The sequence below is a fragment of the Macaca mulatta genome, chromosome X, assembly GCF_049350105.2.
Source record: "Macaca mulatta isolate MMU2019108-1 chromosome X, T2T-MMU8v2.0, whole genome shotgun sequence".
Taxonomy (NCBI): domain Eukaryota; kingdom Metazoa; phylum Chordata; class Mammalia; order Primates; family Cercopithecidae; genus Macaca; species Macaca mulatta.
Genome location: NC_133426.1, coordinates 76,453,046 through 76,471,253, shown reverse-complemented (window position 1 = coordinate 76,471,253; position 18,208 = coordinate 76,453,046). Strand labels below are relative to the sequence as shown.

Below are 18,208 nucleotides of genomic sequence, written 5' to 3'. Positions count from 1 at the left end.
TGCAAGAGATGACCAAACAAGCCACCTGGAGCTATTATTACTTCAGAAACACATCACAAAGATAAGACACAGCAGGAAATCCTGGCACAGATTTCTAGAACTGTTGTGACTCAATACCCACAATGAAAGTATCATACTTTCTTTGAAGAACAACCACCACCAAAGGCCTCAAATAATTAGTACAAATAAACTTAAATGATCTGAAATACTTCCGGCCAACTCAAGTCAGTGAATTCAAGGAAGAAATGTAGTAAAGAAAACGAAATTCACTTCTTTTCTAAGAGTTGAAACTAACCGTGTGTTTGGGACTCCTGCTTAGCTAGCCAATGCCTTCATTTATAAAGTAATTTGAATGGAGAAACTGAGATGAGCCTAGTCATTCTTGAATGGTGAGTCAGAAAGATTGTATATACCCTGGATATTGCCACTGACTTTCTTTTTAAAAGGCAAGATAGACTATGCATATGCTATGCCTCTAATCAACTAGTTTAATAGTCTGATGAAAAGAGGAGAATAGGCTTCTGCAGCCTGATTTATTCTTGGTAAACCTATGCAGGCTCCTAAGGATCACTACATCCCTTCCTTTTCCAAGAGTTAATGAACTATTTATTAAAATATTTTTCTCCCACAGCGATTTGTGGAGATCATTAAGCTTAATATCTATAGTTCCTAGAAAGAAAGTCTAGGCTGGGTGCAGTGGCTTACGCCTGTAATCCCAGCACTTTGGGAGGCTGAGGTAGGCGGATCACTCAACGTCAGAAATTCGAGACCAGCCTGGCCAACATAGTGAAACCCAGTCTCTACTAAAAATACAAAAATTAGCTGGGTGTCGTGGCGGGCACCTGTAAAAAGCATTTGTTAAATGATGAATGACCAAACAAATGAAGTTGGGTCTAGACTTTCTTCTTCCTTTTTGACGGAGTCTCACTCTGTTGCCTAGGCTGAAGTGCAGTGGCACGATCTTGGCTCACTGCAACCTCTGCCTCTTGGGCTCAAGCAATTCTCCCACCTCAGCCTCTGGAGTAGCTGGGACACAGGTGTGTGCCACGGTGACCCATTACTTATTTATTTTTATGTATTTTTGGTAGAGACGGGGTTTCACCATGTTGCCCAGGCTGGTCATGAACTTCTGCCATGTTCTTAACTCTTCAAGGTAAATGACTTGTTCTTTGACACTTGTGAGGCAAACCTGAGCTTAGATAGCTAAATTTTTATTATAATATATCAAGTAATTTGTGAATTTAGAATCAACACCTGATAAGATTTAAAAAAAAATCTCTTGGCATAGATTTTTTTTGGCCTTAACTCACCCCAATATGACTTACCTATCCCATCCTACCTCTTATCTGTTCAGAGCAGTTTCCAGACTGACTTGCTTCTTCAATGAGAAGTCCTTTATTTGTACAAAAGAGAGATATCTCATTGTCATGATACACAGTGATGTATAGTGTAGACTTATATATCCACTTGGCTGTCTAATAGCTACCTCAAATTTAACAAGCCTAACTAAACTCTCCCCATATTCCTTTACACATGTCTCCCCTTTTCTTCCCCATCTCAGAAATGACAATTCTACTTGTTTAGTTCCTTAAGTCCAAAACCTTGGGGTCACTGATGCCTCTTCTCTGTCTGTCATATCTCTTATCTAATCAATCTGAAAATCCTTCAGCCATTCCTTCAAAATCTCTCTAGAATCTGACCACTTCTCCCTACCCACACTGCTTCTATCCTGGTCTAAGCCACCATCATCTCTTGCCTGGATTATGGTAATACTCTCCTAAAGATTCTTCCTGCTTGTATCCTTTCTTCCTGCACCTATTTTCAATACAGCAGCCAGAGGAATGCTGTTAAAACATACATCAGATCCTGTCATTCCTCTGCTCAAAATCCTCCAATGGTCCTCCATCTCATGCAGAATAAAAGCCAGAGTCCTTACCTTGACCAACAAGGCTCTAGATTGGATTTTGCTTTCTGACCTCATCTCCTTCCCTCTTCCTCTTCTTACTCTGCTCCCAGCCACACTGATCTTTCTGGAACATACCAAACATTCTTCTGCTTCAGAGCCTTTGAATTTTGTTTCTTTTTTCCCCAGACATTTGCATAGCTCTTACTTCATTTCATTCAGGTTTCTTCCCAACTGTTCCCTTATCAGAGACACCTTCCTTGATCACCTTACAGCATACCCCATCACTGTCTCTCCCTGTTGCTCGGCTATATTTTTCTTCATACCACTTGTCAAATTTAACCAACTTTATTGTCTCTTTATGCTGGAAGTAAATCACTTTGAGGGCAACAGGAAATATTTATTGAGGGTCTACTAGGTGCCAAGTTTGTTTCTAGGCAGTGGGGATATTAAAAACATATCCTTATTGAATGTTTATTCAAGTATTATATAAGCTGCTGTATTTACTTAGTAAATATTTGATGAGTGTATTGAATAAATATAGTATACACTCAGCAGAGTAACAAGAATGGTTCAAAGGAAAAGGAGATTTGGATTGACTTATCACTCTTTAACTCATTGGCGCACATGCCACATCTAAAGAAATGGTTCTCCAGACCACTAGGTGAAAAGTTGGAAATCTAATAAAATTCAAGGACCCCCAGGCATTTTCTACTCCTAACTTTAAGGGACTCTTAGATTCCTCCAAGCTATACTGATTAAAGAAAAATGCCTGGATTGCATGAGAAACTTGGCATTGGCATCAATAGACTAGAGTCTAGTGACTGACTAGAGTATCAGATCAGGAGGGAAGTAGATAAGAAGTGCTAAAAATTAATAAGAGAGGCTTTGACCTTGACCAGAGAGAAAACTGTTTTGTATCAGGAAAGAATAAACACTCTAAGAAGACCAGTATCGGAGATGTTGGTAGCCGGATTTGGATAAAGCAGTTTTGGGGAAAGGAGGAAATTACCTTCTTTAAGAGAAAACTTGGGAGGTTAGATGAAGAGGTAAACCTTAGAAGCCATAAGACTTTCCACTCAGACAGGGAGGGAAGACCACGCTCACTATAGAAGGTGATATTGCTCTTACCACCTGTCTCCTCTCTTCCTTCGCAACCAGGGATTATGAAAAGTTTGATGGCTGTGGGAGCAGCCTCAAGGGAAAAGCCAAAGGTGGAGAGACTTACATGTATCAGAGGGTGAGATGATTAGGAGAGGAAAGGGACTATGCTTCTCAGCTCCCTGCTTCCACATAGCCAGAAGACTTCTAGGAAACTGGCTACAAGTAGTAGGTGAATAATGGATAACTTTTACTTCATGGACTGCATTTCTTAGGCTTGAATTGGTCATCAATTGTATGTAAAATGACGGCTCTAGAGAATGGTCCCAGTGGTCCAGTTCTCCATTCAAAGGCTCAATGCTGTTGCCATCTCCACTGACTAGAAAACCCTATCTTACTGCTCTCTTTTTTTCTTTTTGTATTCTTATGGGGTCCTTGTTCTGAGCTCTTTCTCAGATTTCAGCCATTTATACTTCTTCTTGCCCCTACTGACAAAGTCCTGGCTCCATCTCTTTAATAGCTCCTGCCTTCTAAAACTGCTTCCATCATTGGCCCTTACTCACATCAACAAATGTCAGTTTAAAAATTTCATTTTTATCTGTATAAAGTCATATTGCTTTGTAACCCTCCAGACACATATTATTGGCAGATGTAGCCAGACACATACTGTCTTTGAATCCAGATGCCTCTGCAGCAGCCCAGAGCTATGTATTCTACAAACCCCTGTGCCCAAGGGGGTAGCATTATGTCAATTGACAGAGTGATGCTGAAATATCAGAGCAATTCAAAGACCCTGCCCAGGAGCTAGTTCAACATTTTGTTATGCCCCACAGAATGCATTGCTAGTTAATTCAAAGCTATTACACCCAGAACAGGGATGGTTTCCATTGATACATCACTGCCTAGCTGAAGGGGCAGTCAACATCATCAACTTACATAACAAACACCAACAATGTTCCAGATAGTAGGCTAGATTCTAGGATTATACAAAGAGAAATGAAATCTCTGCCCACAAGAAACTTATAAACTAGTTCTAGAAGGTCTAGTTCAGATTTGGGCATGGTAGTGGATACCAACATTGACAAAATTATCATTGGAATTAGCACATCATGTAAGTGCTAGCAGGGTACAACACTGTCAATTCCAAGAATAGGACCAAATCCTCCTGGTGACCTTAATAGGTGTAGGACATCTCCGGGAGAGATGAGGTCCTTACAGAGGGTGATCTTGAGAGATACAAATGCTACCATTGGCTCTCAGACATACTGAGAAAGGACTGAAGGTATCTGGAGTTGGAGGAGGGAGGATCCTTGTATAGTTAGTTCTATGTTAAAGAACTGATTGTTAGGTTAGGCTGCAGAAATAGTCTATGACCTTGGGTCTACGGAGAGTATATAATATCATAAAGCACACTTGAAAAGGTAGGTTTTTTTTTTTTTTTTTTTGAGATGGAGTCTCACTCTGCCACCCAGGTTGGAGTGCAGTGGCGCAATCTCAGCTCACTGCAACCTCTACCTCCCAGTGTCAAGCGATTCTCCTTCCTCAGCCTCCCAAGTAGCTGGAGCCAGGCCCAGCTAATTTTTTTCTTGTATTTTTAGTAGATACAGGGTTTCACCATGTTGGTCAGGCTGGTTTTGAATTCCTCACCTCAAGTGATTCGCCCCCCTGGGCCTCCCAAAGTGCTAGGATTACAGGCAAGAGTCACTGTGCCCTACGGAGAAGGTAGTTCTTAAAAGGATACTTTTACTAACAGATAATTCAGAAATGATAAAGGATCAGCTGAATAGACTTACCATCTGCTCCTTCATTGCTTTTGCTTCTTTTATTGCGGCGAACACGCCTACTTTCTTCTTCAGAGTATGGCCTTTCGTCAGGGAAGAAGAAATTCAATAGGGCCATCTGTAAAAATTACAAGTACATTAGTCAAAGGTTGACCTCATTCAGTCATAGCCAACATAAAAAACCAGCTTTCCATAGACAGTCTACCTGTACCTTAAGTTTGATGTGTCTAAAGCCTGAGCCCATCTTCCCCTCCACTGTACAAACCATTTTATTTTTGATACCATTATTATTCTAATCATGTAGGCATGAAATTTTGGTTAATTTCTGAATCCCGTTTCTTCCACCCTGAATATCTAATAAGTAATCCATCAGGTCCCATTTCTTCATATATTTCTGGGATTCAGAGAGCCCAGCCACAAACTTCTAACTTCCCACACATACTGAGGATGCCCACTCAGAATTTGAGTTGCACAGAAAATTGAACAGCAAACCTTGAATTTGGCTGGGAGCAGTGGCTCATGCCTGTAATCCCAGCACTTTTGAAGGCCAAGGTGGTCGGATCACCTGAGGTCAGGAGTTCGAAACCAGCCTGACCAACATGGTGAAACCCCATCTCTACTAAAAATACAAAATTAGCTGGGTGTGGTGGGGGGTGCCTGTAATCCCAGTTATTGGGGAGGCTGAGGCAGGAGAATCACCTGAACCCAGCAGGCGGAGGTTGCAGTGAGCTGAGGTCGCACCACTGCACTCCAGCCTGGGCAACAAGAGCAAAACTCTGTCAAAAAAAAGAAAGAAAAGAAAGAGAGAGAGAGAGAGAGAGAGAGAGAGAAAGAGAGAGAAAGAGAAAGAGAGAAAGAGAGAAAGAGAGAAAGAAAGAGAAAGAGAAAGAAAGAGAAAGAAAGAAAGAAAACCTTGAGTTTGCTACTCCCCATTGGACTTCATTATTACACATTCATGATTTTGCTGCATTCCTATTTATGATGTAATTTTGGTTTGTTCCCAAAATGCTGTGCATCCAATACTGAGGTACCATGTCAATGCTCTGGGAGTTAAGTCATGACAAAGCACCCAATTATTTTCTCCTCTTCTGAGATTCCTACAGCACTTGTGGTCTATAAAACTAATTTTGGTACCTGGTCCTTTACTGTCTTATAATGGTCTCTTATAATAATATAATATGTTTCATATGTGAATGAGTCTGGCTTCACTAATGATCATAGCTTAAATATATACTTGCTGAATTGAATCATAATCTTTTAGCATGGGTGCTTTATTGTGGTAAAACCATGTGCTTCAGGTAAACAGTAAACACGGTAGTAGGATTGAGTGATTCTAATGCCAACTCTGCCACTTACTAGCTGTATAACCTTGAACAAATTACTGAAGCTTTAGTTTCCTCATCGGTAAATAGGGATAATAATAGTACTTTGCAGATAAAACAGTTGTAGAGTTAGAACAGTACTTAGCATGTAGTATGCACTTAATAAATGTTTGCTACTACTATTATTGTTAAACTTAATCTTCAAAATAGAATGGTTAATTTGGGGCCTGAAAAAGAACAAATGAATCTGCATTTGCATTCTATTATCAGTTCAAAAAATAAACAATTCCAGAGTCCTCATGTCTGCTCCATCTCTGATTAAGTGGAAAAAAATGGGTTGGACCCAAGAAAGTCCTAATATTCTACACAAACTTTCTTCAAAATTCTGTGATTTACCCAATATCCTTAAGGTGTAGGATTAGCATCTTGAAGGATACATGAATGTATTAAATATAAAATTAATAAATCAATGTGTAGGTAATTTCCATCTTGTCAACAGGATTGCATTTCAAAATAAACTGCCATTTTTCTCAAAAATGGTTGAACATCAATCAACAATTTCACATGGTTCAACTGAGTAGTATTTTTGAGCCACTTAAGTGGAATGTAAAAATGCATTTTCTCATAAAATCAACATAATAAAGTTTGGCTAGTTTTCCCGATAAGCCCACAGAAAGTTACTTAACTCACAATATAAATAAGCTAATGTACTAATAATAGTATAAAACCAACAGATTTTATTGCTGTTTACAATAAAATCTCAATCATTTGCAACTCTACAAGTCATCCTGGATAGAAGAGTTTTCTTAATAACTTTGAGTGCTGAAACTTACTTCAGCTATGCAGCCATTAAAAAAGAACACGATCATGTCCTTTGCAGGGACATGGATGGAGCTGGAGGCCATTATCCTTAGCAAACTAATGCAGGAAGAGAAAACCAAATATGGCATGTTTTCACTTATAAGTGGGAGCTAAATGATGGGAACACATGGACACATGGTGGGGACAACACGCACTGGAGCCTATTGGAGGGTGGAAAGTGGGAGGATGGAGAGGATCAGGAAAAATAACAAATGGATACTAGGCTTAATACCTGGGTGATGAAATAATTTGTATAATAAACGCCCAGGATACACATTTACCTATGTAACAAACTTGTACATCTTGCACATGTACCCCTGAACTTAAAATAAAAACTAAAAAACCCCCCAAAGACCCCAGTAATAATAATATTTACTTCAGTGTTTGTGAATATTAAAGTATATGATAGGGCCTAGTATAATGCAATAAAAAAGAAATAAGTTTATAATATGTGATTTAATTCAGGGCTTACTGAATATGTGGAGGACTATTTGCCTGTACGTTAAATGACCTCAGTCCACTATGGTTTTGAGGGTTTTTTAATATTACAATTACATGATAGAGCAATACATGCTTTGATGGAGAGGAGCTTTAACTTCTCTGGGAGCAAGAGGGGAAGTATCTAACACAAACTGAAAGTGAAAAAGTCGTCTTGGAGGAGGTGTGCTACCTCTGTGAGTCCTAAAGGATGTCAAGGATTTAGTGATAAATGGAAAATGGAAAAGGAATTCCAGGAAAAAGGAGCACTGTGCTTAAAGGTTCAGAGGAAAAAGAAAGAATAACAATTTTTGGAACTATAAGTAGCTTAGAATAAGTGGAATAAGGAGAGAGAATGGTGAGAAATAAGCCAAGGAGTATTAAGTAAGAGCCAGATTATCATGTTGAGGAATTTAGACTTAGATCCTGCAGCAGGGGGATCTTCTGAAGGATTTTTTCCCTTCTGAAATTTTTGTACCTTATAAAAATTTGATATATAATTTACATCCAATAAAATGCACAAATTTTAAGCATACAGGTTGAAGAGATTTGACAAATGGACACGCTTTTGTAACTACCACCCAAATCAAGATAAATCAAGATTTCCATCACCCCCTAAAATTTTTCCTTGTGCCCTTCGGTCATTCTCCAGTGCCTCCGACCCTGAGACAACTACCGTTCTGATTTCTATCACAATAGCTTAATTTTTCCTGTTCTAGATTAGAATCATCCATTATAACTTTTCATATGTATGAATATGAATTTTCATTCAACATACTGTTAGTGAGATTCATTCATGTTGCTGCGTGTATCATTAGTTCATTCCTTTTTAGTGCTGAGTAGCAGTATTTCACTGTATGGCTCTATCACATTTTTTCTATGAATTCTCCCATTGATAGACATTTGGGTTGTTTCTAGTTTGGGGCTATTATAAATAAAGCTCATATGAACATTGATGTACAAGTCTTTGTGTAGACCTATGTTTTCATGTTTCTTGGGTAAACACCTAGGAGTAGAACCTCTGGGTTACATGGTATTTGTTGTAAGAAACTGCCAAACTATTTTCCAGAGTGACTGTACCATTTTAAATGCTCACCAACAACATATAAGGGTCCCAGTGCTCTGCATCTTCACCAACAATTGGTACTGTCAGTATATCCCCCATTCTGGTGGATGTGAAGTACTGTTTCATTGTGCTTGGTTTTTGAGTGCTTAAACTTATTTTTAATGTTATTTTATCCTTTACCTTGCCTTCAACTATCAGATTTCACTTTACCTACCTGTAACATCTTGTCCAGTCCCTTCAGATTTGCTACTTATAACTTGCTATAGGCTTGACATTTAGTTAAAACTAATTAGACTCATGTACAAACAGAATAAACAGGCAATGAGTGTGGTTTTCAATGGCTTTTCCAATAAGTAAGATGCATATTTTCTAGTGGCTTAGAAGCCATTTGTTTACTACTTGATTTCTGGCTGTGGTCTAGATAGGTGAATCTATCATACACAAGTTCTATAAGAGTAGGTTATTAAGCATAATGCTATTTCTAGGAAAATAGATTTTTGAAATGCAAATGAAGAACCTCCCCGCCATTACCAACTATAAGTCCAGAGATTCCCTCATACTTGTTGTGCTCCCTCATGGGCTCAGCTCCTATGGGAGTTCTGGCAGGGGCCCTAGCACCTTCCTATGTCCTAGTGGTGGCAGTAGGAAAAGATACTCTTGTATTAACTGTTCTAAGGTTCTAATAGGAGCTTGTGAGAACTCAAGCCCCCAGAAGAGGAGGGCTGAGGGAGAAACAAACTTCTGCAGACAGCAGAAACAACTCCACCTTCCATGAGTAGGAAGAGTAGTTCAAAGTCCCTCAAGAGAGGTTGTTGATGAATATGGGACATTCATAAATCAAGTGTTCATTAGAAGAGAACTGCCTGCCTGTATATGAAAATGCTTTGAACACAGTTACATGGTTTGGCTGTGTCCCCACTCAGATCTCATGATTAATTCCCATGTGTTATGGGAGGGACCTGGTGGGAGGGAACTGAATCATGGTAGCAAGTCTTTCCCTGCCGTTCTCGTAATAAGTGAGTAAGTTTCGTGAGATCTGATGGCTTTAAAAAGAGGACTTCCCCTGCACAAGCTCTCTCTCTTTGCCTGCTGCCATCCACGTAGGACATGACTTGCTCTTCCTTGCCTTCCCCCATGATTGTGAGGCTTCCCCAGCCACGTGGAACTGTAAGTCCAATTAAACTTCTTTCTTTTTTAAATTGCCCAGTCTTAGGTATGTCTTTATTAGCAGAATGAAAATGGACTAATACACGTAGTTTCTATTTTTTCAATAAAAACCAGAAGAAAACAACACAAAAACACTGCTTAAAATGAGAGAGTCCCTATTCGCAGGGCCCTTTTTTGCATCTCAGTTAGAGGTAGAAGGGAAAACTATCCTCTGTATAATGGTAAAGACGAAAGTCAGTGGCTGCTCACACAAAATGTCTGAAATTCTAGTTTGAGTTTTGCATTCATCAGCATAGCCTCCAGAGGCAAGTTGCAGGATATGAACAAAACAGTCTTCACTTTTAGAATATTGCTTTCCTATTGCACAAGGGAGGAAGCATCAGGAATGTTGGCCACAGCCAGGCATTTTGCTCAAGGCGAAAAAGAAATCTAATTCTTTACACTTTATTAAGTGATTACACCCTTGTTTCCTATGGTAAAATTACATTGTAAACAGCACCTGCAGATTACAGGGATCTCAGCTGGAAACAATTCATTAACAGTGAGACATGAGAGATACATCCATTATTGCTAGTGACTCTCCAGACACTTCTACAAACATATTTTTTATATATATGTAAACCCACAAAATTATGTGGTACTTTTTTGGTACCATGACATAGAATAAATTTAATTCATTTTCTATTTCATGGCTAATGTCCTTGATTTTACTAGATAATTCGCAGAAAATTACTCATAAGCCTCTTTAGGGAAGGGATCACACAGACATTTTTGTATAGCTAGTGCCTAGCCCTGGGCCTGGCACATAATAGGGCCTAATAAATCTCACTCTGTTGAAAGAATAATTAGATTGTCTTTGTTCATGTTGTTATAACGAAATACCTGAGATTCGGTATCTTATAAAGAAGAGAAATTTATTTTCTCACAGTTCTAGGAGCTAGGAATTCCAAGATCAAGGTGCCAACAGGTTTGATTATGAAGTTGGGGCTACTCTCTGCTTCCAAGATGGCATCCTGTTGCTGCATCCTCCAGAGGGGAGGAACATGATGGAAGGCAGAAGGGCGAGAGAGCTGAATACTGCATAAAGCCTCTTTTAAAACGACCTTAATCCCATTCTCAAGGTAGGAGCCATAATGACCTAATTGGCTCTTAAAGGCCTCACCTCTTAATACCACCACATTGGCAACACCTGCATTTCGGAGGGGACATACTTAAACCAGAGAGCAGACTATCACCAATTCATTCCCTAAAGCCAATATATATATATATTTTACTCTAATTGAGCCTAGTTTTTGAGATCCATCATGGAGAGGTACACTAAGGATTCAATACACTACTGGCAGGAATCAAATCAAAGGGATCCTAAGACTGAGAATCCTATAGGTCAGTGGTTCTCAAACTTCAGTGTACATCAGAATCACTAGGCATGAGTGTCAAATGCAGAATCCTAGGCCTTTCCCTTCCCAAATTTAGAGTCAATCTGAGGTGGAACCCTAGAATCTGACTTTTCAACTTGCTCACTAGGGGATTCTGATGCACCCAGTCTTTGAACTAAACTTGGAGAAACAGCTGTCTTGTTCATTTATCAGTTCATTACCTTTAGGCTGAAAAAACAAAGTCCTTTGTTTTCTTCTGGGTAAAATAGGGGTATTGCACAGCTAGTGTTTTTCACCTTTTCTTCTATCATTCCCAGAGTTAATGTATTTATGAAATTGGTACTTCATGTGCCTCAAGAGAAGGCAGGTACATACCAGGCTCTGTAAAATCAGCGAATCAGATTTCTCTTTCAATGTTGTTGAATATAAAATCTATGTTTCTTATTGCAAGCACTGCTATCGCTATCATCAGCCATGAGCAATCAGCTGGGACCTTCAAATAAATTAAACCATTTATGCCCTGAAACATTCAACAAAACCTCTGATTTCACTATTGCAAGATATGAGCATCCTGGCACCAATGAGTGAAATAGGGTTGCCTCATTGGTACATATCCATGATGGATATGTCATAGATATAAAATGATTACAAAAGATGGCATTGAACGCACTTTTAATCATAAGAACCCTTAACTCGACATCCTTTGATTATCAACAAAAGGTCTAGAGAAGGTCATTCAGGGTGGTGTTGTCTGAATAAACATTGAGTACTTACCATATGGAAGGCACTGAACTAGAAACTATTTTTAATATATATAGACAAACAACATACAAATAATTTTTTGGTTTTTTTGTAGCAGTGATAGCACTACACAATAGGAGGTAGTAAGGATTCAAAAACAGTGTGACAACAACAGAAGCACAGTATGTGCTAGTTGCTGAACAGAGTGTGCCAACTCCTGGGAGTAAGCAAACAAGGACATTCAACATTGATCACAGCATCCCATGGGAGCTGTCACCAGTGGGGTGGGGGTGGAGGTGGCAGCAATCAGGCCAAATGCCAAATGAAACTGGCATCTTGGACATCTCTGATGTGAGTGCCAGGGATTGGCATGTCTTGTAGATATGTCAGAGGATGACTGAAATTATGGAGTAAGGCTAAATGTGGAATCAAAACACAACCAACATTTTTTCATCACATAGAGCTAAAAGCAGTCACTGAATTTTGCTTCCTAGGCAGTTTGACTTAAAAATCACTGCCCAACAATGCAAGTAACTACAAAGTAGAAAGGAAAATAAAAAACTATTTTTACTTGGGAAGATTACCATGGAATGGCACCAGTGTGAAATTGTACTACAGACCAGTTCAATCTCTGGCTTTTCTTAGATCCCATTTTGGGGCAGAACAGATCGCCTCACATTTATCAAATAATGCCTTATATATCTTAATTGTAATTTTTCTTCCCCCATAGGTAGTAAGCTCCTCAATGGCAGGTATATTTGTGGGCCCAGAACCAGTGTGTACTTGTCCTCTGGACAGGGTGAAATCTATTTAAGATGTACATCAAGGAGAAAGATGAGTTATTAGACACATATAACTATTAATGCAAAGAGGGAAAATGTACCCCTGCCCTGACTTTTTGTTTCCTAGGTTTAGCTTGATTTCTAACATCCAGAACAGAGTTGAAAAACTAAAAGCTTACTGAATTGATCCTCATCAATGGAAAATATAAGTTGGGTCCAGCTTTTGTATGACTTTGAAATGTACACCCACCACAGATATCACATCTACTTGGTGAACTGTTTTATTGTCAGAGTCAGAGTCATGCTTAATGTAAAATGGTAAGAGGGGATGACTACTACTGAGATTCTGGAAGTCAGCTGGTCTATCAGCATTAAATCACTGTTCCTTGCTGACATGTGTAGAGATACAATGGCAGAAGGAAACCCAAGCATCTTTGGTATGGTGAGCTTTATGGCATAACCACAAGCAGGCGTGGCATAAGAAATACTCTAAAGGATGAATTCAAGAATAGCTCCAAATAACATTAACATAGCTGTGGGCTGCTGGGGAAAACAGCAGCAGAGACCAGCTTAGAATGCAACAATATGGATTCTTTGAACTTTTTGAGCAAAGGCTTTCAGCTGACCACAAGTAAAACACAGAAATACATACAGTGACAGGCTCTACAAGTAGCAGCTGCAGACACAAATTAAAAAATGGTTTGTATGTACGTCATATAGAAAGGACTTTTGGTTGAAGATTTAGTCTTTGCTCCACATGAGAGTGGATGAGATCAGTAGTGACATCTTTGAATAAAAGGAAGGGCAACTATATATACTGGATGACACTGCCTTCCCTTGGAAGTGTGTGCTTATTTATTTTGTAATTTCTCGTACTTCTAAAGTGAAAGGTGCTTTGGCACATAAAGAGAAAAACATACTCTTCCACTTGCAGTACCTGGAAATCACTAAAGGCAATCAGTTGTGAGTTTATAAATTAAATGAGCTCTGGATTCAGAAAACATTAGCTGAAACACAACCTCTTAATTGTGAATTGTTAAATGGCTCTTAAACATTTGATAATGATGTTGCAATTTACCTTTATGAAGTTGGATTAGCACAAGTTAGAGTAGCGTTTATGACTAAAATGACATTGCCTGAGAAATACATTTAAACTAGGATTTTTTTTTCTCCTTGTCCAAAATTTCACTATTAATAGCATTCTACGAAATCCATTCTGCTGCCAATGGAGACTTAAACCACATAAACTACCCCTAAGCCACATCTGACTACAACATTCAAGATAAATATGAAGGAAGGATAAAAGTGAGGTAGTTAGTGAAAAGAGAGTTGCAACAGTCAGAACTTGGGGGAGGGGAATAGGATACAAGTAAGAAGCAAATTAAGAAACAGATGACTATTGATTCTGAGAAGGCAAAAATGTTCCAAATATTATAAAAAAATTAAGTAGTGGGAAAAATTTTAAGGAATGATGAGTGATATTCAGTTTACATTGATATTGAAATACATTGTAGACTAGAGTTCAACTGTTATAACTAGGGCTCAGATAATGAAAGAAAGACTAGAAACAATGGTCCAAATAGACTCATGGGCTTGGGTAGATAACAAGGATATGAACGCAGATATGTGGCCAGTGGATCATTAATCCAGGACTGGCTCACAGGAATGTGAGTATAGAAAGTGAATCTCAGAGATCAGTAAGTAACTTCAGAGGAAAAGGTCAAGAAGGATAGGCTATAAGCACAGCAGATTGAATTCAAAGAAGAGTTTAAGATACAGGTATCTTAGGGGCAGGCAGGTTAATCCGCAAGGATTTAGTCTGTAATAAATGCCTGAAACAAACCTGAGAATTGGGAAAAACAGTAAAGGGCCTGGGACACAAATTCAGGATTTTAAAGACTATAACACTAGAATCACCAAGGGCATAAAAGGACTGGTAAGAAAACTACGAGACCAGCAAGACCACTGTGAGATTAGACAAATCCAAAGCTGCGATGCTGTTCTCTGTTAGCTTGGCATTTTAGTGCCTCATGTGTCCAAGTGTGTTCCAGGGCCTCCCTTCGGATAAATACAAAATAATTCATTATGTGACATCATGGCAGGCCAATAGTATTTCAGTGGCTGTAAAACTGAAAGACAAATGTCTTGAGAGACAATTTTTTTCAATATGGCTACTGACTGGAATCCAGCATTAGGGTGTCTATGGAAATGTCATTTTCTTAGAGGAAAATTCCCGACTCTTGTTTGTGACCATGAAAGTGAGTGAAGAAAGTATGTTAAGTGTTGTCTCATGAATATTTTGTATAGTATCTCAATGGAGCAACCCACTCAAAAAGAAATTAGGATAAAATATAAACAAATGAAATGAAGTATAGCAAAATACCCTATTCATTAGAGTCAATTTTATGCATATTCATTGTTTGATTGTTAGTATTAGGGACTAACGATATCTTTCCATGGAGCAATGGAGAATTAGATTTCAATGCTTTGTACTAATCTCTTTCACAGAGCTTTAACTCTAACGAATCCTCTGATTTCTATAAATGGATAAACAATGTAGGTTTGTCCAGTTCATACCTGATTGCTCCTAATTACAAATATTTTCCAAAAAATCCACAGAAACTCCATAAACTTTAAAATTTAACAAGTATATAGTCATCTGCATCAAGGTAACTGACTAACCAAACAGTTTTAGCCCCTCTATCTCCCAAGATCCCATTAAAATGACATTAAACAAACAGAGGTGGAGGAGGTGGAGCAAGATGGCCAAATGAAAGCCTTCAGTGATCATCCCCCTTGCAGGAACACCAAACTGAACAAAATTCATACAAAAAAGCATCTAAATAAGAACCAAAAATCAGATGAGTGATCATGGTACCTAGTTTTAATATCATATTAAGGAAAGAGGCACTGAAAAGGGTAGGAAAGACAGTCTTAAGCCACCTATGCTACCTCTCACCCATCCCCAGACAGTGGCCATGAAGCACAGAGAGAATCTGCACTTTGGGGAGGGAGAACACAGTGACTGTGACTTTGCATTGAAACTCAGTGCTGCCCTGTCACAGCGGAAAGCAACCTGGGGCAGAACTCAGCTGGCAACCACCGAAGGACATTAGACCAGTGCTAGCCAGAGGAGAACTGTCCATCCCAGTGGTTGGAACCCAAGTTCTGGCAAGCCCTAACACTGCAGGCTAAAGTGCTTTGGGGTTCTAAATAAACTTGAAAGGCAGTCTAGGCTGCAAGGACAACAATTCCTTGGCAAGTCCTAGTGCTGTGCTGGGTTTGGAGACAGTGGCTTGGAATGCATGCAATCTAGTGATATATCAGCTGGGGTGGCCAAGGGAGTGCTTGCATCACCCCTCCCTCAACCAAAAGCAGTGCAGCTCAGAACTCCAGGAGAGATTCCTTCCCTTTTCTTGAGGAGAGGCGAGGGGAGAATAAAGAGGACTTTGTCTTGAAAGTTGGATGCCAGCTCAGACACAGTAGAATAGGGTACCAGGCAGAGTCCTAAGGCTCCCGTTCCAGGCCCTGGCTCCTGGATGACATTTCTAGACACGCCCTGGGTCAGAAGGGAACCTGCTGCAATGAAGGGAAGGATCCAGTCCTGACAGAATCCATCACCTGCTGACTGAAGAGCCTTTGGCCCCTGAAAAACCAGCAGTGGTAGCCAGGCAGTACTCACCACAGGCCTTGTGTGAGATTCAGCTGTGCTGGCTTCAGGTGTGGCCCAGTACATTCCCAACTGTGGTGGCTATGAGAGAATCCTCTTGCTTGACAAAAGGAGAGGGAAGAGTAAAAGGGACTTTGTTTTACAGCTTAGGTCCTAGCTCAGCCACAGTGGGGTAGAGCACCAAGTGGGCTCTTGGGGTCCCAAATTCTAGGCCTTGGCTCTTGGATGGCATTTCTGGACCTGTCCTGGGCCATAGGGGAGCCCACTGCCCTGAAGGAAGAGTCCCAGGCCTGGCAGCATTCACCACAAGCTGACTAAAGACTCTTGGGCCTTGAGTGAACACTGGCAATAGCCAGGTAGTACTCGCCACGGGCCTGAGGCAGTGGTAGCCACAGGGAGAGACTCTTCTGCTTGAGGAAAGGGGAAGGAAGAGTGTGAAGGGCTTTGTCTTGCACTGTGGGTGTCAGCTCAGCCACAGTAGAATAGAGCACCAAGTAGGTTCCTATGCTTCCTGACTCCATGTCCTGGCTCCTGGATGGCATCGTTGGACCTGTCTGGGGCCAGGGAGACTTGCCACCCTGAAGAGAATATCATAAGCTTGGCTAGATTTGCCACCTGCTGATTGTAGAGCCCTTGGGCCTTGAGTGAACATAGGCAGTAGCCAGGCAGTGGTCACCACAGCCTGGGGTGAGACTCAGTGCTATCCTGGCTTTGGGTCTGATCCAGCACAGTCCAGGTGGTGGTGGCCACAGTGGTGCTTATGTCACCCCTCTCCTAGCCTCAGACAGCTCAGCATAGAGACAGAGACTCTGTTTGGGGGAAAGTAAGGGAAGAGAGCAAGAGTCTCTGTATGGTGATTTAGGGAATTCTCCCAGATCTTACCCATGACCATCTAGGTGGTACCTCTATGAGTCTGCAAGAGCCACAGCATTATTGGGCTTGGGGTGGCCCTAAAGCTGCAGTGACCAAAGACTTAGATCACAACACTCAAGTCCCTTCAAATACCTGGAAAGCTCTCCCAAGAAGGATGGGTACAAATAAACCTAGACTGTGGAGACTAGTCAATACCTAACTGTTCGATGCCCAGACATTGATGAATATCCACAAGCATCAAGACCTTACCAAATGAACTAAATAAGGCATTGGTGACCAATCCTGGAGAAAAAGAGATATGTGACTTCTCAGAGAATTCAACATAGCTGTTTTGAGGAAGCTCAATGAAATCCAAGCTAACACAGAAAAGAAATTCAGAATCCTATCAGATAAATTTAACAAAGAGATTGAAACAAAAAGAATAAAGAAGAAATTCTGGAGCTGAAAAATGCAATTGGCATACTGAAGAATGCATCAGAGTCTCTTACTAGCAGAATTGATCAAGCAGAAGCAAAAATTAGTAAGCCTGAAAACAGGCTACTTGAAAATACACAGTCAGAGGAGACAAAAGAAAAAAGAATACAAAAAATGAAGCATGCCTACAGGATCTAGAAAATAGCCTCAAAAGGGCAAATACAAGAGTTATTTGCCTTAAAGAAGAGATAGAGAGAGATCAGGGTAGAAACTTTCTTCAAAGGGATAACAGAGAATGTCCCAAACCTGGAGAAAGATATCCATATTCAAGTATAAGAAGGTTATAGAATACCAAGCAGATTTAACCCAAAAAAGACTACCTCATAGCATTTAATTATCAAACTCCCAAAGGTGAAGGATAAAGAAAGGATCCTGAGAGCAGCAAGAGAAAAAAAACGAATAACATAACAATGGAGCTCTATACATCTGGCAACAGACTTCTCAGTGGAAACCCTACAGACTAGAAGAGAGTGGCATGACATATTTAAAGTGCTGAAGGAAAAAAAAAAACACCTTTTACCCTAGAATACTATATTCAGTGAAGATCTCCTTCAAACGTGAAGGAGAAATAAAGACTTTCCCAGACAAACAAAAGTGAGGGATTTCAACACAAG

At 40.0% G+C, this 18,208-nt stretch overlaps 1 protein-coding gene across 4 annotated transcripts in view; it reads right to left on the bottom strand.

Annotated features, from left to right (window-relative positions):
- Nucleotides 1-18,208, bottom strand: part of EDA (ectodysplasin A) — a 441,701-nt gene that overhangs the window by 90,792 nt on the left and 332,701 nt on the right. For all 4 annotated transcript variants that reach the window (XM_028842414.2, XM_028842415.2, XM_028842416.2 and 1 more), the window contains exon 2: nt 4,798-4,903. In XM_028842414.2, the coding sequence (XP_028698247.1) occupies nt 4,798-4,903 (106 nt within the window). The remainder of the gene's footprint in view (nt 1-4,797; nt 4,904-18,208) is intronic.